Raw genomic sequence first — 20,892 nt, forward strand, 5'->3', positions numbered from 1 at the left:
AACAAACTGACATCAATGCTGAAACGGGGAAGAAAGTGAGGAAGTGACAGATATAGGGGAGACAATCAAGGCTACCGGGAGTAGCCTTCAAGGTTCTCCTAATCTCGGGGGAAAGGAACAGGCAGTCCTGGATAGTGATTAACAGTGGTGGGAAGTCCGGGGAGGGATACTGTTCACCTACTGTTTGTGTGGAGGTGTGTGCGTAAGCAGAGAGAGAGGATAAAATGAACTTCTTTGTTAATGTTGGGCAGAACGTTCTCTGAATAAACCGTACGAACCTTTTGCAGAAAGCTGAGTCCTTGCCTAATTATTAACCCATTGTCTTACAAACCTTGGGAATTAGTAAAGGCTTATTGATTGTTAATTATTATCATTGGGATAGAATAATTCCTTTGACAAGGTGAGTCCCAATAAGTGCTGATGCGCGTAACCATGGTGACAGGTGTGCGTAGTGATGGGCCGCCTGGCGCCCTCGAGCACCAGAGAGGGGGGGCAGGGAGCAGGCGTGACATAGCCTGAATGACAGAATGAAAAGAAGGAAGTCTGTACAGAATAAAAATATTCCAAAATATGCATCCAGTTTGCAACAAGGTACTAAAGTAAAACTGCAAAAGATGCTTCAAAGAAATGTACTTTATGTCTTGAATACGAAGCGTTATAAGAGAACCTGGTTCAGTCTGCTTTCCAACAGACACTGGGAGACAAATTCATCTTCCAGCAGGACAATAACTTAAAACACAAGGCCAAATATATACTGGAGATGTTTACCAAGACGACATTGAATGTTCCTGAGTGGCCTTGTTACAATTTTGACTTCAATCAGATTCAAAATCTATGGCAAGACTTGAAAATGGCTGTCTATCAATGATCAACAACTAATGTGAGAGAGCTTGAAGAATATTGTACAATCCATGTGTGCAAAGCTCTTATAAATTTACCCAGAAAGAGTCACAGCTGTAATCACTGCCAAATGTAATTCTAACATGTATTGACTCAGGGGTGTGAATACTTATGTAAATGAGATATTTCTGTATCTCATTTTCAGGAAAATTGCAAACAGTTCTAAAAACATGTTTTCACTTTTTCATTATGAGGTATTGTATGTAGATGGGTGAGAAAACAATCTATTTCATCTATTTTGAAATCAGGCTGTAACATAACAAAATGTGGAATAAGTCAAGAGGTATGAATACTTTCTGAAGGCACTCTATTTAACCCACTGAGTCAATACATACAGACTTGAAATCATTGGCCTTTTTAATAAATGTAACACTAGTCACTTTAATAATTCCACTTTAATAATGTTTACATATCTTGCATTACTCATCTCATAGGTATACACTGTATTCTATACTATCTATTGAATCTTAGCCTATGCCGCTCTGACATTACACATCTATATATTTATATATTATTATTCCATTCCATACTTAGATTTGTGTGTTTTAGGTATTTGTTGTGGAATTGTTAGATATTACTTGTTAGATATTGCTGCACTGTCGGGACAAGAAGCACAAGCATTTCACTATACTCGCAATAACATCTGCTAACCATGTGTATGTGAACAATACATTTTGATTTGGACTTGATTTGAATCACTTTTGGCAGCTATTACAGCGGTGAGTCTTTCTGGGTCCCGAAGAGCTTTGCACACCTGGATTTTAGAATATTTGTCCATTATTCCTTAAAATATTCTTCAGCCTCTGTTAAGTTGGTTGTTGATCATTACTAGACAGTCAAGCTGATTTAAGTCCAAACTGTAACTAGGCCCCTCAGGAACATTCACTATAACTCCTACATACAGTAGGCCTTCTAATCACAACGGACTAAATGTGTTTGAATTGAACAATCAAACTTCTTTTTAAGGCTACTTGTACATTACATCACATCGTCACACAATCCCAACGTTATGTAATCCTCTATTATACAATGATAACATCTCCCTTAGAATTTTGCTGACATGCATCATTGTATATTTGACGTAAATTCTTAATCCGGGACCACAGTGGAAGGGAGTTTACCAAGGTACCAACAATGTGACCTATGTGTCAAACTTCCCTGACCCAAATACATGTTGAGACTGAAGTTTCCACCTTGTTCCTCACACGCTGGGTCTGCGGTCCAGAAAAGGACTTCATATTTCCAACTGAGAAAGTATTTAAACTAGAATTCCAGATCATTGGATCAGATCATCTTGGTATCTCATTCTGAGGAGAGAGTTCCAGGTATCTGTTGAACTTCACTGCCTGTCTAGACCTCTGAACCTGACAAGATGGCAAAGCTTGCTGTGACTCTCTCTACTCTGCTCCTGCTGTTGTTGGCACTGATGACTCTGGGTGAAACTAGTAAATAGGACAGGATCTGTCATCTAATGTGCTGTTCGCTACCATCAGTGTCAAAGCAAATCAAATCAAAGTTTATTTGTCACGTGCACCGAATACAACAGGTGTAGACCTTACAGTGAAATGCTTACTTACAAGCCCTGACCAACAGTGCAATTGTTAAGTAGAAAATAGGTATTAGGTGAACAATAGATAAGTAAAGAAATAAAAACAACAGTAAAAGATAGTGAATAATAACAGTAGCGAGGCTATAACAGTAGCGAGGCTATAACAGTAGAGAGGCTGTATACAGCAGAAAGGCTATAACAGTAGTGAGACTATAACAGTAGAGAGGATATATACAGTAGTGAGTCTACAACTGTAGAGAGGCTATAACAGTAGTGAGGCTATAACAGTAGAGAGGTTATAACAGTAGTGAGGCTATAACAGTAGCGAAGCTATAACAGTAGCGAGGCTATATACAGTAGAGAGGCTATATACAGTAGAGAGGCTATAACAGTAGTGAGACTATATACAGTAGAGAGGCTATAACAGTAGAGAGGCTATAACAGTAGAGAGGATATATACAGTAGTGAGGCTATAACAGTAGTGAGGCTATATACAGTAGAGAGGCTATAACAGTAGAGAGGCTGTATACAGTAGAGAGGCTATAACAGTAGTGAGACTATAACAGTAGAGAGGATATATACAGTAGTGAGGCTACAACAGTAGAGAGGCTATAACAGTAGTGAGGCTATAACAGTAGAGAGGCTATAACAGTAGTGAGGCTATAACAGTAGAGAGGATATATACAGTAGAGAGGCTATAACAGTAGCAAGGCTATAGACAGTAGAGAGGCTATAACAGTAGTGAGGCTAATACAGTAGCGAGGCTATAACAGTACTGAGGCTAATACAGTAGAGAGGCTATAACAGTAGCAAGGCTATATACAGTAGAGAGGCTATAACAGTAGAGAGGCTATAACAGTAGAGAGGATATATACAGTAGTGAGGCTATAAAAGTAGTGAGGCTATATACAGTAGAGAGGCTATAACAGTAGAGAGGCTGTATACAGTAGAGAGGCTATAACAGTAGTGAGGCTATAACAGTAGAGAGGCTATATACAGTAGAGAGGCTATAACAGTAGTGAGCATATAACAGTAGAGAGGCTAATACAGTAGAGAGGCTATTACAGTAGCAAGGCTATATACAGTAGAGAGGCTGTATACAGTAGCGAGGCTATAACAGTAGAGAGTCTGTATACAGTAGAGAGGCTATAAGAGTAGTGAGGCTGTAACAGTAGAGAGGCTATAACAGTAGTGAGGCTATAACAGTAACGAGGCTATATACAGTAGAGAGGCTATAACAGTAGTGAGGCTATATACAGTAGAGAGGCTATAACAGTAGCAAGGCTATATACAGTAGAGAGGCTATAACAGTAGTGAGGCTATTTACAGTAGAGAGGCTATAACCGTAATGAGGCTATATACAGACACCGGTTAGTCGGGCTAATTGAGGTAGTATGTACATGTAGATATGGTTAAAGTGACTATGCATATATGATAAACAGAGAGTAGCAGCAGCGTAAACGAGGGGTTGGGGAGGGGACAGACAATGCAAAAAGTCCGGGTAGCCATTTGATTACTTGTTCAGGAGTCTTATGGCTTGGGGGTAAAAGCTGTTGAGAAGCCTTTTGGTCCTAGACTCTGCACTCCGGTACTGCTTGCCATGTGGTAGTAGAGAGAACAGTCTATGACTGGGTGGCTGGGGTCTTTGAACATTTTTAGGGCCTTCCTCTGACACCGCCTGGTGTAGAGGTCCTGGATGGCAGGAAGCTTGGCCCCAGTGATGTACTGGGCCGTACGCACGCTATGTCATACTTAAGCTACTTTCTTGAGTTTCCCACCTAGTTTTACTTGTTGTCTTGTCTTAACGTATGTCTTAATATCTGTGATGTTTGTGTTGTGCAGGTCCTCTGAAAATAGGTATGCACAAGAATGCACAGAACACAAAATGCTGCACAGAACACCAAAAGGTCTCCATCCCTGGTACCGGAGCGCCAAGTCTAGGTCCAAGAGGCATTTACCCCCCCTGTTACACTGCTGGTACTCTATGTTATAATCTATGCATAGTCACTTTAATAACTCTACCTACATGTACATATTACCTCAATTACCTCGACACCGGTGCCCCCGCACATTGACTCTAACGGTACCCCTGTATATAGTCTTGCTATTGTTATTTTACTGCTGCTCTTTAACTACTAGTTACTTTTATTTCTTATTCTTATTCCTATTTCTTAAACTGCATTGTTGGTTATGGGCTTGTAAATAAGCATTTCACTGTAAGGTTTACACCTGTTGTATTCGGCACACGTGACTAATAAAATGTGATATGATTTGACTTGATTAGATCAGCTAGATGCAGGCCAGAGTGTGCAAGGCGCTATTGAATGTGTCACTGTCTGTCACCTTGGCTCATCCATTGTGACACCTCCCTTGGTTGTCGTTTGGCATATTCATGTTCATTGTGGTCACCAAATGTTTCTCTCGACCTGTGTTGTAAACTTTCATTCATAATCTAGGTTGTAACAACCTCATGGTGGCTATAGAGAAACTTGAGTTTCAAGAAGTAGCATAAACCTATCCATGTTACATTGAACTGGGTGAATGGAATATGAATGACTGTCATCCAACACGCTGTAATAGAAGTAAGGCCATCCTCATCAAAAAATAATTGTCCTGCCTCATCATAAACGCACTGACGACCACTGCTTGGTGTAGGCTAGAGTGTGTTGGGCTTGGTGTAGGCTAGAGTGTGTTGGGCTTGGTGTAGGCTAGAGTGTGTTGGGCTTGGTGTAGGCTAGAGTGTGTTGGGCTTGGTGTAGGCTAGAGTGTGTTGGGCTTGGTGTAGGCTAGAGTGTGTTGGGCTTGGTGTAGGCTAGACTGTGTTGGGCTTGGTGTAGGCTAGAGTGTGTTGGGCTTGGTGTAGGCTAGAGTGTGTTGGGCTTGGTGTAGGCTAGAGTGTGTTGGGCTTGGTGTAGGCTAGAGTGTGTTGGGCTTGGTGTAGGCTAGAGTGTGTTGGGCTTGGTGTAGGCTAGAGTGTGTTGGGCTTGGTGTAGGCTAGAGTGTGTTGGGCTTGGTGTAGGCTAGAGTGTGTTGGGCTTGGTGTAGGCTAGAGTGTGTTGGGCTTGGTGTAGGCTAGAGTGTGTTGGGCTTGGTGTAGGCTAGAGTGTGTTGGGCTTGGTGTAGGCTAGAGTGTGTTGGGCTTGGTGTAGGCTAGAGTGTGTTGGGCTTGGTGTAGGCTAGAGTGTGTTGGGCTTGGTGTAGGCTAGAGTGTGTTGGGCTTGGTGTAGGCTAGAGTGTGTTGGGCTTGGTGTAGGCTAGAGTGTGTTGGGCTTGGTGTAGGCTAGAGTGTGTTGGGCTTGGTGTAGGCTAGAGTGTGTTGGGCTTGGTGTAGGCTAGAGTGTGTTGGGCTTGGTGTAGGCTAGAGTGTGTTGGGCTTGGTGTAGGCTAGAGTGTGTTGGGCTTGGTGTAGGCTAGAGTGTGTTGGGCTTGGTGTAGGCTAGCCTGTGCTGGGGTTGGTGTAGACTATAGCTTGCGGGACTTGGTGTAGGCTAGACTGTGTTGGGCTTGGTGCAGACTAGCCTGTGTTGGGATTGGTGTAGGCTAGCCTGTGCTGGGATTGGTGTGGCCTGCGCCCACATTTCCCACCTTTCCCACACAGGGCCAATGCAGTCGTGTTTGCTGGGTAGGCTAATCCTACTTTAATGAAATGATTTCATCATGCGGAGAGGAAGAAAATAACTCATTGAATCATACTTAAGACATCATTATCATTATAACATGACAAAAGAAACCTACGCTGATAATAACTTATTGACCACCATATATTATTAATTGCTATTTCATTACTGTATCAATGAAAATACGGTTATTGGACTCGCTGGGCTGTCCACGTGCAGCATGAATGCTCACGGCAGATGTTGGATCAATATCCAGCTTCGTGACATGGCACGCAGGCACACATAAACACACACACACACACACACACACAAACACACATACACACACCAACTTAAAGATAATGCTCTGTAAATCTCTCAGTAAGGGCTGTGATGAAGATCACCGGACTAGTTAACGTTTCATCTAAACTCTCTGCTTCCTGATCTGTGTGTGCCTGTGTGTGTGTGTATATATTAGTGTGTGTGTGTTGTTAAGGGTTCAGGATAGAATTGTAGCAGGTATACAACCACCCACTGACTGGGTTTAAACCTCATAGTCTTTCAGACTTTACAGTTTGATTTTCAAAAATTTGACAGGTTCTGCTTCCCTCTAGTGGCTAGAGTGAGACTTACACTAAACAGGATAGGGACCGTCAGAGCCCTGTTCTGAGAATCAGGTTTGAGGAGTCGCGAGGTAACTTTGGTCAACTCTGAGTTCAACTCCTTCAAATTAGAAGCTATTTAGAACCTGGTTCAAGGAGAACCCTTTTGGGCTCCATGTACGACCCTTTCCACAGAGGGTTCTACATGGAACCCAAAATGGATCTATGTGGAAATAAAAAAGGTTTAATACCCATCTAACGGCCTGTCATATTGATTTATGTGGGAAAACACATCATGATCTACATCACACCGGGTCAATGAACAGCCCCCCCCCCAACCTCAAACCCCTAGCAGTCAGAGAGAAAGAGAGAGAGGGCAGGGGAAGGAGGAGAGAGAGGCAGAGAGATGAGGGAGAGAGAGAGACGGAGGGAGAGAGGGAGAGGGCATTTCCACCAGCATGTTTAGCTGCATGTCTGTTATGGTTGTGTTGAAGTTGAAGTCTTTGGTGTCGACATCACACCGGGTCAATGAACTGCCCCCCGATCATCCCTTCCCAGCGAGCTCTCTTCATCTGGGTGAAGAAAATCATCATTTACTGGGTCTTGTTCGTCAACAGGGTGTTCATTCTGTTTGATACTGCTGTTGATCTTTCAGCAATAGTTGACTATATAAAAACTATCTCTGGAAATAATAGCACTTCACACCTCAATGAATGTCACTGCTACTGGCTCTTCAAATGGACTGTATTACACAAAGGAGGAACGTCTTTCTGTGAAAATGATCTGCATGTTTTATCATCTCTGCTTGATGGTGGGGTCAAGCTGGGCCACCGTGGACTTCCTGCGTAGACAGGTTAAAGGTTAGGCTAAATCTGGGATTTTGTGTGTTACATGAAATTCCTTTTTTAGTTCTTGTTTTATAAATCAGAGTTCAACCTACACCTTAATTCATCTGGGTCTGTGAAACTGGTCCATTAATTCTTAAGGATAGGCATCACGCTAGCGGGACACCTGGCGACAACATCCGGTGAAATTGGAGGGCGCACAATTCAAATAAATAATCGTAATATTAAACATTCATGAACATACAAGTATCTTATATCATTTAAAAGCTTAAATTATTAATTGCGTAGTCCGATTTACAATAGGCTTTACAGTGAAAGCATACCATGCGATTGTCTGGGGACGGCGCCCCACATCAACATATTGTTCAACCAGCACAGGCTTCACAAAATCACAAATAGCGATTAAATGAATCTCTTACTTTTGAAAATCTTCCTCTGTTTGCAATCCCAAGGGTCCCAGCTAAAACACGAATGGTCGTTTTGTGAGAGAAAATCCTTCTTTATATCTATTAAATAGGCTTTAATATGATACTTGTGCTTTGTCTTTTACAAACGAGTCATATTTTATATAAATTGATGAATCTATTTATTTATTTAAACATGTTGTACATGTTTTGGTTCATGTTTGTAAATTGTGATTTCCATCTCTATCTGAGATGCAGAGTACATGGTGTTTTCATAGCTCAGATGTTTGATATTCCTATTTAATTGTCCAATGGACGAGGCCTAACAAATATATTCTGTTTAGAAAATATGAAAATAACTATGTATTTTCTTGCTGTAAATTGACCAATATATTTATACTAGCTGTACCCCGCCCTATGGCTGTAAATCTATTTGAAACATTTACATTTTTTTATCACTGTTCATGTGTTGAACTATTGAATTCTCACAGGAAAAAAATGTGGTGGCAAATGCAGAATGAGAACTTCCAGAACTGGAATTTCACTGTTTTGATAGTAGAGACAACAGTGTGTGTTGTGACACAGTTTGGAATTTGGGAATTTAAAACTGATTGACGACTCAGTGCTGATGTCATTGGCTCCTCTTGGTTTTGCTACCTTTATAGATGAATATGAACAGCTTTTGTAAATAGTCATATATCTGATTGTTTTGAATGAATATGCATTTGTCACAACATCAACTCTTGCCTAAAACCTGCAAAGGAACAAGAAGAAACAGTTGTATGAAACTGCTGTTGTTAGCCAGGTAGAAGTTATTGTACATTGTATACAACCATCAAGGCCAGGTCTATGTAGATTTCAATGTAATCCAAAAAGAACAACTTGGAGCTTAAACACCATAGACATCCAAAGTGAATGTACTGTATGTCATCTCTACAAGGCCTTTGGAATAGGAGTGTTTTTATAAGAAACACTGTGAGAGTATTTCACCCTCTGGTGACCTCTCATGGTGTGGTGTCCTCCACAGTTACTTCATCCACCCACTGGTGACCTCTCATGGTGTAGTCTCCTCTACAGTTACTACATCTACCCACTGGTGACCTCTCATGGTGTAGTGTCCTCTACAGTTACTACATCCACCCACTGGTGACCTCTCATGGTGTAGTCTCCTCTACAGTTACTACATCCACCCACTGGTGACCTCTCATGGTGTAGTCTCCTCTACAGTTACTTCATCCACCCACTGGTGACCTCTCATGGTGTGGTGTCCTCTACAGTTACTACATCCACCCACTGGTGACCTCTCATGGTGTAGTCTCCTCTACAGTTATTTCATCCACCCACTGGTGACCTCTCATGGTGTAGTCTCCTCTACAGTTACTACATCTACCCACTGGTGACCTCTCATGGTGTGGTGTCCTCTACAGTTACTACATCCACCCACTGGTGACCTCTCATGGTGTAGTGTCCTCTACAGTTATTACATCCACCCACTGGTGACCTCTCATGGTGTAGTGTCCTCTACAGTTACTACATCTACCCACTGGTGATCTCTCATGGTGTAGTGTCCTCTACAGTTACTACATCCACCCACTGGTGACCTCTCATGGTGTAGTGTCCTCCACAGTTACTACATCCACCCACTGGTGACCTCTCATGGTGTAGTGTCCTCCACAGTTACTACATCCACCCACTGGTGCTCTCTCATGGTGTAGTGTCCTCTACAGTTATTACATCTACCCACTGGTGAACTCTCATGGTGTAGTGTCCTCTACAGTTACTACATCTACCCACTGGTGACCTCTCATGGTGTAGTGACCTCTACAGTTACTACATCTACCCATTGGTGACCTCTCATGGGGTAGAGTGATGCAGTGTCTTAGACCGCTGCGGTACTCAGGAGCCCCACTCATACCGAACAAGATGAATACACAAAAGAAGTGAGAATTCTTAGTAAAATATAAATTATTTATTATAGATATAAAATGAACAGTAACTGTTAAATGTAACAGATGTGATCAATGATCTGATCATACACAAGACCTTTATGAATAAAAGGGTTAAAACGTGCGATTTCTGATGCTCATACAACAAGATCATACCATTAAACTCTGCCAACACAGAGATTATTTCATATAGAAATAGGTTATATAACATAATAAACTGGGTGGTTCCAGCCCTGAATGCTGATTGGCTGACAGCTGTGGTATGTCAGACCGTATACTATCGGTATGACAATAAATAATATTTTTACTGCTCTAATTATGTTAGTAACCAGTTTATAATAGCAATAAGGCTCCTCGGTGGTTTGTCATATGTGGCCAATATACCACGGCTAAGGGCTGTGTCCAGGTGCTCCAGGTTGCTTATATTCTTCATTTATTATACTTTTCAGTACAGAAAAATGTCTGATAAAATTCAGGTAGTTGGATAAACTTAGAGATAGCAGGGTTCCAGCATGTTTGCATTCTCCTCCGTTAATGAAGGTAGCAACATGAACTCTTCGTCCCGTGTAGCCTTGTGATGAGTACTATTCCTATGACCTTTTCTTGTTCAATCCTTCCGCTCTCTCCCTGTAGAGAAGAAATAAAGTTATGTCATCCATTTCTTACAACCATCGTTTTACCTAATATCCTTATGATAAACCCTACACACACTGTCAGTATAATTCAATTCCATGGAACCAAATCATTTTTTCCTGAATAAATATGAATGAATTCTTACCTCAGCATGTGAACAGCTTTCATAACCCAGCCCTTGGTGGGATCCACACAAGGGAATCTCCCTCTGACAGTGTGGAAACTGGAAGAGAACATGTTGAAGAGACAACATCAGTCAATCATCAGTGCTTTACAGGCTAACATCTCTATAATATCACATTGCAAATAAATCAATACAAATAATATCAAGCTATCAAATTGTATTACTTCTGTTATACAATTATTTTATACTTAATGATATACTTAAATTGATGAAATAATACATGTACTACAATTCATCTTTTCATTTTACTTGCAATTTGTCTCAGACCTATTAAGCACAGTTCTACTGTTAGACCTTCCAAAGTCACTCACATGATAGCATCAATGTTGCACTCGTCAGTCACTCTCTGTACGGAAAAGCCACGGATGAGACCAATGTCTATCCTACCCTGGGAGTAACGTGTACAACAGCCTGTAGGAAAACCTATTGAGCAAAAAGACAAGAAATGTTATCATGTATAGGAATTAAAAAACATTTTCTAAAAAGCAAGGAGAGAAGGAGACAGAGGCAGGCAGGCAGGCAGGCAGGCAGGCAGGCAGGCAGACAGACAGACAGACAGACAGACAGACAGACAGACAGACAGACAGACAGACAGACAGACAGACAGACAGACAGACAGACAGACAGACAGACAGACAGACAGACAGACAGACAGACAGACAGACAGACAGACAGACAGACAGACAGACAGACTAAGACAAAACTTTCACATCCAATATTGACCTCTTTTAGCTGCAGAAGTCTCAGAAGTGAACAGCCCCACAGCCAGGAGCACGAGCAGCACAATTACAGGGGCTCTGATCTGGGCCATCTCTTCTTCTGTGGTGCTGTAGTTAGTGATGTGATGAGCTGCTGTCTTGTCTTCAGAAAGAGAGCTTCAGTGGCTGTGTGAGGTCCTACTCATCACCAGAGCTATATATATATTCCTGGTGCAGGTAGAGAGTGAAATGGGCTTTCCTACCCACGCCTTAAAACCAAAGTTCCACGGCAGAATTTCCCCATCACTTTCCCCAATGAGCAAAAAAGGGAAACAAGATTCTTGAACAGAACAAGAGGGAGACTGTTTGAACAACTTTTACATGTTTATTTATATACAGCATTTATTCTGAGCTGATTGAAATGCACAACAATATATGTTTACCTAAATGCTTGTACCTTTGTTGAAGTCTCCTGGGTTAAGGAATACATTTTTTGATTATGTTAAGTGATTTTGTGTTTTATATTATATCTCAGTATTTCTTCATCCTGGTGCTGGGGACCCAAAGGGTTTAGTTTTGCCCCTAGTGCTACACACCTGATTCCACTAATTACCTTATCATCAAAACCCTGCTCAGACATTGCATGCATCAACCAATGTTTGTGTGGCACGTCATCGACTGTGCTGTCGAGCACCAGATTGCTATTAGAACATGTGGTTAGCTCATACGTAAAATACCTATCCAGGCATTGTAAGATCGAGCATGCATCATCAACGCCTGGGCAGAGGAACACTCCCAATGATTAGTGGAATCAGGTGTCTAGTGCTACTTTTCTTACTAGACGTATGACAACTATGATGACATAATGACCCCAGGGCTCTGAGTTGTAATTCCTAATTCTACAGCTCTGACTGATGGTCAACATTCTATACTAGAGGAACACTCCCCTAACCTGTTGAGCAGGGGAATTTCAAATGGCGACATAGAAGGGGAACTTTCAGGTGTGACTTTGTTTGGTATGTAAATACACACAGCAGAGAAATACAAGAGGAATTCAATCTCATATCGGATCAATCTAATAGTCGTGTGTGTGTGTGTGTGTGTGTGTGTGTGTGTGTGTGTGTGTGTGTGTGTGTGTGTGTGTGTGTGTGTGTGTGTGTGTGTGTGTGTGTGTGTGTGTGTGTGTGAGACTTAGACCTCGTGCACTGATGTGCATGGACGTGGGCTGTTAGGTGTAGCTTGTCTTGATAATATGGTTATTTTCTAGGTCAGAGGAACACAGAATGTGTTGATGCCCTAAACTCAAATGGGGAAAAGTGTTTCTGTGACAACTAAATAAATAATCTGTCACGTCTTGACCAGTGAAAAGGGTCATTTGCCATAGTAGAATGGTCAGGGCGTGGCAGGGGGGTTGATGTGTGTTTTGGGGTTTTTTGTTTCTAGAGGAATTTGTTCTAGTTTTCTTTTTCTATGTTTCGTTTTCCATGTTCGGCCGAGTATGGTTTCCAATCAGAGGCAGGTGTCTTTCGTTGTCTCTGATTGGAAGCCATACTTAGGCAGCCTGTTTTCCTTTGGGTTTTGTGGGTGGTTATTTTCTGTTTAGTTGTTGTACCTGACGGAACTGTTGGTCGTTTTGTTATTTTTGTAAAGCGTCCTTCCTAACTCAGTTTCCGGAGACGACGGAAACCTCTCAGGGATTTCACCATGAGGCCAATAGTGACCTTAAAAAAGTTACAGAGTTGAATAATGGCCGTGAAAGGAGAAAACTGAGGATTAATCTACATTGTAGTTACTCCACAATACTAACCTGTGAGGACAGACGATGGGAGATGAGAAGCAAGTACGGGGGGGATTAATAAATAACGAACATGAAACAAAACAAGGACAGTGTCTGGACAAGGGGAACAAACTGACATCAATGCTGACACGGGGAAGAAACTGAGGAAGTGACAGATATAGGGGAGACAATCAAAAAGGTAATAGAGTCCAGGTGTGATAAGAGAATTATCTAATAAAGGTAAATTAATCAATAAGCCATTAATAATTAGTAGTTATGTAGCATGGATAATGAAAAATGTATGTACTCAATGTTAGTCCCATAAAGTCTAGTAGAGACTGGAGAGGGAGAGAAATGTGTGTGTGTGTGTGTGTGTGTGTTTAGTGGACCTAAGGGAGCTGTAGACGTGTGTGTGAGATACCGGGAGTAGCCTTCAAGGTTCTCCTAATCTCGGGGGAAAGGAACAGGCAGTCCTGGATAGTGATTAACAGTGGTGGGAAGTCCTGGGAGGGATACTGTTCACCTACTGTTTGTGTGGAGGTGTGTGCGTAAGCAGAGAGAGAGGATAAAATGAACTTCTTTGTTAATGTTGGGCAGAACGTTCTCTGAATAAACCGTACGAACCTTTTGCAGAAGGATGAGTCCTTGCCTAATTATTAACCCATTGTCTTACAAACCTTGGGAATTAGTCAAGGATTATTGATTGTTAATTATTATCATTGGGATAGAATAATTCCTTTGACAAGGTGAGTCCCAATAAGTGCTGATGCGTGTAACCATGGTGACAGGTGTGCGTAGTGATGGGCCGCCTGGCGCCCTCGAGCACCAGAGAGGGGGAGCGGGAGCAGGTGTGACATAACCTGAATGACAGAATGAAAAGAAGGAAGTCTGTACAGAATAAAAATTTTCCAAAATATGCATCCAGTTTGCAACAAGGTACTAAAGTAAAACTGCAAAAGATGCTTCAAAGAAATGTACTTTATGTCTTGAATACGAAGCGTTATAAGAGAACCTGGTTCAGTCTGCTTTCCAACAGACACTGGGAGACAAATTCATCTTCCAGCAGGACAATAACTTAAAACACAAGGCCAAATATATACTGGAGATGTTTACCAAGACGACATTGAATGTTCCTGAGTGGCCTTGTTACAATTTTGACTTCAATCAGATTCAAAATCTATGGCAAGACTTGAAAATGGCTGTCTATCAATGATCAACAACTAATGTGAGAGAGCTTGAAGAATATTGTACAATCCATGTGTGCAAAGCTCTTATAAATTTACCCAGAAAGAGTCACAGCTGTAATCACTGCCAAATGTAATTCTAACATGTATTGACTCAGGGGTGTGAATACTTATGTAAATGAGATATTTCTGTATCTCATTTTCAGGAAAATTGCAAACAGTTCTAAAAACATGTTTTCACTTTTTCATTATGAGGTATTGTATGTAGATGGGTGAGAAAACAATCTATTTCATCTATTTTGAAATCAGGCTGTAACATAACAAAATGTGGAATAAGTCAAGAGGTATGAATACTTTCTGAAGGCACTCTATTTAACCCACTGAGTCAATACATACAGACTTGAAATCATTGGCCTTTTTAATAAATGTAACACTAGTCACTTTAATAATTCCACTTTAATAATGTTTACATATCTTGCATTACTCATCTCATAGGTATACACTGTATTCTATACTATCTATTGAATCTTAGCCTATGCCGCTCTGACATTACACATCTATATATTTATATATTATTATTCCATTCCATACTTAGATTTGTGTGTTTTAGGTATTTGTTGTGGAATTGTTAGATATTACTTGTTAGATATTGCTGCACTGTCGGGACAAGAAGCACAAGCATTTCACTATACTCGCAATAACATCTGCTAACCATGTGTATGTGAACAATACATTTTGATTTGGACTTGATTTGAATCACTTTTGGCAGCTATTACAGCGGTGAGTCTTTCTGGGTCCCGAAGAGCTTTGCACACCTGGATTTTAGAATATTTGTCCATTATTCCTTAAAATATTCTTCAGCCTCTGTTAAGTTGGTTGTTGATCATTGCTAGACAGTCAAGCTGATTTAAGTCCAAACTGTAACTAGGCCCCTCAGGAACATTCACTATAACTCCTACATACAGTAGGCCTTCTAATCACAACGGACTAAATGTGTTTGAATTGAACAATCAAACTTCTTTTTAAGGCTACTTGTACATTACATCACATCGTCACACAATCCCAACGTTATGTAATCCTCTATTATACAATGATAACATCTCCCTTAGAATTTTGCTGACATGCATCATTGTATATTTGACGTAAATTCTTAATCCGGGACCACAGTGGAAGGGAGTTTACCAAGGTACCAACAATGTGACCTATGTGTCAAACTTCCCTGACCCAAATACATGTTGAGACTGAAGTTTCCACCTTGTTCCTCACACGCTGGGTCTGCGGTCCAGAAAAGGGCTTCATATTTCCAACTGAGAAAGTATTTAAACTAGAATTCCAGATCATTGGATCAGATCATCTTGGTATCTCATTCTGAGGAGAGAGTTCCAGGTATCTGTTGAACTTCACTGCCTGTCTAGACCTCTGAACCTGACAAGATGGCAAAGCTTGCTGTGACTCTCTCTACTCTGCTCCTGCTGTTGTTGGCACTGATGACTCTGGGTGAAACTAGTAAATAGGACAGGATCTGTCATCTAATGTGCTGTTCGCTACCATCAGTGTCAAAGCAAATCAAATCAAAGTTTATTTGTCACGTGCACCGAATACAACAGGTGTAGACCTTACAGTGAAATGCTTACTTACAAGCCCTGACCAACAGTGCAATTGTTAAGTAGAAAATAGGTATTAGGTGAACAATAGATAAGTAAAGAAATAAAAACAACAGTAAAAGATAGTGAATAATAACAGTAGCGAGGCTATAACAGTAGCGAGGCTATAACAGTAGAGAGGCTGTATACAGCAGAAAGGCTATAACAGTAGTGAGACTATAACAGTAGCGAGGCTATAACAGTAGAGAGGCTGTATACAGCAGAAAGGCTATAACAGTAGCGAGGCTATAACAGTAGCGAGGCTATAACAGTAGCGAGGCTATAACAGTAGTGAGACTATAACAGTAGTGAGGCTATAACAGTAGTGAGGCTATATACAGTAGAGAGGCTAAAACAGTAGCGAGGCTATAACATTAGCGAGGCTGTAACAGTAGCGAGGCTATACATGTAGGGAGGCTATAACAGTAGTGAGGCTATAACAGTAGAGAGGCTATAACAGTAGTGAGACTATAAATGTAGCGAAGCTATAACAGTAGCGAGGCTATATACAGTAGAGAGGCTATAACAGTAGAGAGGATATATACAGTAGTGAGAATATAACAGTAGTGAGGCTATATACAGTAGAGAGGCTATAACAGTAGAGAGGCTGTATACAGCAGAAAGGCTATAACAGTAGTGAGACTATAACAGTAGAGAGGATATATACAGTAGTGAGTCTACAACCGTAGAGAGGCTATAACAGTAGTGAGGCTATAGCAGTAGAGAGGCTATAACAGTAGTGAGGCTATAACAGTAGCGAAGCTATAACAGTAGCGAGGCTATATACAGTAGAGAGGCTATATACAGTAGAGAGGCTATAACAGTAGTGAGACTATATACAGTAGAGAGGCTATAACAGTAGAGAGGCTATAACAGTAGAGAGGATATATACAGTAGTGAGGCTATAACAGTAGTGAGGCTATATACAGTAGAGAGGCTATAACAGTAGAGAGACTGTATACAGTAGAGAGGCTATAACAGTAGTGAGACTATAACAGTAGAGAGGATATATACAGTAGTGAGGCTACAACAGTAGAGAGGCTATAACAGTAGTGAGGCTATAACAGTAGAGAGGTTATAACAGTAGTGAGGCTATAACAGTAGAGAGGCTATAACAGTAGTGAGGCTATAACAGTAACGAGGCTATATACAGTAGAGAGGCTATAACAGTAGCAAGGCTATAGACAGTAGAGAGGCTATAACAGTAGTGAGGCTAATACAGTAGCGAGGCTATAACAGTACTGAGGCTAATACAGTAGAGAGGCTATAACAGTAGCAAGGCTATATTCAGTAGAGAGGCTATAACAGTAGAGAGGCTATAACAGTAGAGAGGATATATACAGTAGTGAGGCTATAAAAGTAGTGAGGCTATATACAGTAGAGAGGCTATAACAGTAGAGAGGCTATATACAGTAGAGAGGATATATACAGTAGTGAGGCTACAACAGTAGAGAGGCTATATACAGTAGAGAGGCTATAACAGTAGAGAGGCTATATACAGTAGAGAGGCTATAACAGTAGAGAGGCTATATACAGTAGAGAGGATATATACAGTAGTGAGGCTATAAAAGTAGTGAGGCTATATACAGTAGAGAGGCTATAACAGTAGAGAGGCTATATACAGTAGAGAGGATATATACAGTAGAGAGGCTATAACAGTAGAGAGGCTGTATACAGTAGAGAGGCTATAACAGTAGTGAGACTATAACAGTAGAGAGGATATATACAGTAGTGAGGCTACAACAGTAGAGAGGCTATAACAGTAGTGAGGCTATAACAGTAGAGAGGCTATATACAGTAGAGAGGCTATAACAGTAGTGAGCCTATAACAGTAGAGAGGCTAATACAGTAGAGAGGCTATTACAGTAGCAAGGCTATATACAGTAGAGAGGCTGTATACAGTAGCGAGGCTATAACAGTAGAGAGTCTGTATACAGTAGAGAGGCTATAAGAGTAGTGAGGCTGTAACAGTAGAGAGGCTATAACAGTAGTGAGGCTATAACAGTAACGAGGCTATATACAGTAGAGAGGCTATAACAGTAGTGAGGCTATATACAGTAGAGAGGCTATAACAGTAGCAAGGCTATATACAGTAGAGAGGCTATAACAGTAGTGAGGCTATTTACAGTAGAGAGGCTATAACCGTAATGAGGCTATATACAGACACCGGTTAGTCGGGCTAATTGAGGTAGTATGTACATGTAGATATGGTTAAAGTGACTATGCATATATGATAAACAGAGAGTAGCAGCAGCGTAAACGAGGGGTTGGGGGAGGGGACAGACAATGCAAAAAGTCCGGGTAGCCATTTGATTACTTGTTCAGGAGTCTTATGGCTTGGGGGTAAAAGCTGTTGAGAAGCCTTTTGGTCCTAGACTCTGCACTCCGGTACTGCTTGCCATGTGGTAGTAGAGAGAACAGTCTATGACTGGGGTGGCTGGGGTCTTTGAACATTTTTAGGGCCTTCCTCTGACACCGCCTGGTGTAGAGGTCCTGGATGGCAGGAAGCTTGGCCCCAGTGATGTACTGGGCCGTACGCACGCTATGTCATACTTAAGCTACTTTCTTGAGTTTCCCACCTAGTTTTACTTGTTGTCTTGTCTTAACGTATGTCTTAATATCTGTGATGTTTGTGTTGTGCAGGTCCTCTGAAAATAGGTATGCACAAGAATGCACAGAACACAAAATGCTGCACAGAACACCAAAAGGTCTCCATCCCTGGTACCGGAGCGCCAAGTCTAGGTCCAAGAGGCATTTACCCCCTGTTACACTGCTGGTACTCTATGTTATAATCTATGCATAGTCACTTTAATAACTCTACCTACATGTACATATTACCTCAATTACCTCGACACCGGTGCCCCCGCACATTGACTCTAACGGTACCCCTGTATATAGTCTTGCTATTGTTATTTTACTGCTGCTCTTTAACTACTAGTTACTTTTATTTCTTATTCTTATTCCTATTTCTTAAACTGCATTGTTGGTTATGGGCTTGTAAATAAGCATTTCACTGTAAGGTTTACACCTGTTGTATTCGGCACACGTGACTAATAAAATGTGATATGATTTGACTTGATTAGATCAGCTAGATGCAGGCCAGAGTGTGCAAGGCGCTATTGAATGTGTCACTGTCTGTCACCTTGGCTCATCCATTGTGACACCTCCCTTGGTTGTCGTTTGGCATATTCATGTTCATTGTGGTCACCAAATGTTTCTCTCGACCTGTGTTGTAAACTTTCATTCATAATCTAGGTTGTAACAACCTCATGGTGGCTATAGAGAAACTTGAGTTTCAAGAAGTAGCATAAACCTATCCATGTTACATTGAACTGGGTGAATGGAATATGAATGACTGTCATCCAACACGCTGTAATAGAAGTAAGGCCATCCTCATCAAAAAATAATTGTCCTCCCTCATCATAAACGCACTGACGACCACTGCTTGGTGTAGGCTAGAGTGTGTTGGGCTTGGTGTAGGCTAGAGTGTGTTGGGCTTGGTGTAGGCTAGAGTGTGTTGGGCTTGGTGTAGGCTAGAGTGTGTTGGGCTTGGTGTAGGCTAGAGTGTGTTGGGCTTGGTGTAGGCTAGCCTGTGCTGGGCTTGGTGTAGGCTAGAGTGTGTTGGGCTTGGTGTAGGCTAGAGTGTGTTGGGCTTGGTGTAGGCTAGAGTGTGTTGGGCTTGGTGTAGGCTAGAGTGTGTTGGGCTTGGTGTAGGCTAGAGTGTGTTGGGCTTGGTGTAAGCTAGAGTGTGTTGGGCTTGGTGTAGGCTAGAGTGTGTTGGGCTTGGTGTAGGCTAGAGTGTGTTGGGCTTGGTGTAGGCTAGAGTGTGTTGGGCTTGGTGTAGGCTAGAGTGTGTTGGGCTTGGTGTAGGCTAGACTGTGTTGGGCTTGGTGTAGGCTAGAGTGTGTTGGGCTTGGTGTAGGCTAGAGTGTGTTGGGCTTGGTGTAGGCTAGAGTGTGTTGGGCTTGGTGTAGGCTAGAGTGTGTTGGGCTTGGTGTAGGCTAGAGTGTGTTGGGCTTGGTGTAGGCTAGAGTGTGTTGGGCTTGGTGTAGGCTAGAGTGTGTTGGGCTTGGTGTAGGCTAGAGTGTGTTGGGCTTGGTGTAGGCTAGCGTGTGCTGGGCTTGGTGTAGGCTAGAGTGTGTTGGGCTTGGTGTAGGCTAGAGTGTGTTGGGCTTGGTGTAGGCTAGAGTGTGTTGGGCTTGGTGTAGGCTAGAGTGTGTTGGGCTTGGTGTAGGCTAGAGTGTGTTGGGCTTGGTGTAGGCTAGAGTGTGTTGGGCTTGGTGTAGGCTAGAGTGTGTTGGGCTTGGTGTAGGCTAGAGTGTGTTGGGCTTGGTGTAGGCTAGAGTGTGTTGGGCTTGGTGTAGGCTAGACTGTGTTGGGCTTGGTGTAGGCTAGAGTGTGTTGGGCTTGGTGTAGGCTAGAGTGTGTTGGGCTTGGTGTAGGCTAGAGTGTGTTGGGCTTGGTGTAGGCTAGAGTGTGTTGGGCTTGGTGTAGGCTAGAGTGTGTTGGGCTTGGTGTAGGCTAGAGTGTGTTGGGCTTGGTGTAGGCTAGAGTGTGTTGGGCTTGGTGTAGGCTAGAGTGTGTTGGGCTTGGTGTAGGCTAGCATGTGCTGGGCTTGGTGTAGGCTAGAGTGTGTTGGGCTTGGTGTAGGCTAGAGTGTGTTGGGCTTGGTGTAGGCTAGAGTGTGTTGGGCTTGGTGTAGGCTAGAGTGTGTTGGGCTTGGTGTAGGCTAGAGTGTGTTGGGCTTGGTGTAGGCTAGAGTGTGTTGGGCTTGGTGTAGGCTAGAGTGTGTTGGGCTTGGTGTAGACTAGAGTGTGTTGGGCTTGGTGTAGGCTAGAGTGTGTTGGGCTTGGTGTAGGCTAGAGTGTGTTGGGCTTGGTGTAGGCTAGAGTGTGTTGGGCTTGGTGTAGGCTAGAGTGTGTTGGGCTTGG

The 20,892-nt window shown here is 42.1% G+C and overlaps 1 protein-coding gene across 1 annotated transcript; it reads right to left on the reverse strand.

Moving 5' to 3' along the window:
- Window positions 1-9,926: 9,926 nt before the first annotated feature.
- Window positions 9,927-11,676, reverse strand: LOC123726704 (C-C motif chemokine 20-like). The gene is made up of 4 exons (XM_045694376.1): window positions 11,383-11,676; window positions 10,971-11,082; window positions 10,621-10,698; window positions 9,927-10,469 (listed from the first exon to the last, which is right to left on the reverse strand). Exons 1-4 carry the CDS (start codon window positions 11,468-11,470, stop codon window positions 10,433-10,435), a joined length of 315 nt encoding a protein of 104 aa, XP_045550332.1. The 5' UTR covers window positions 11,471-11,676; the 3' UTR covers window positions 9,927-10,432.
- Between the last annotated feature and the right edge of the window lie 9,216 nt (window positions 11,677-20,892).

Source organism: Salmo salar, chromosome ssa14 (genome assembly GCF_905237065.1).
Source record: "Salmo salar chromosome ssa14, Ssal_v3.1, whole genome shotgun sequence".
Classification (NCBI taxonomy): Eukaryota; Metazoa; Chordata; class Actinopteri; order Salmoniformes; family Salmonidae; genus Salmo; species Salmo salar.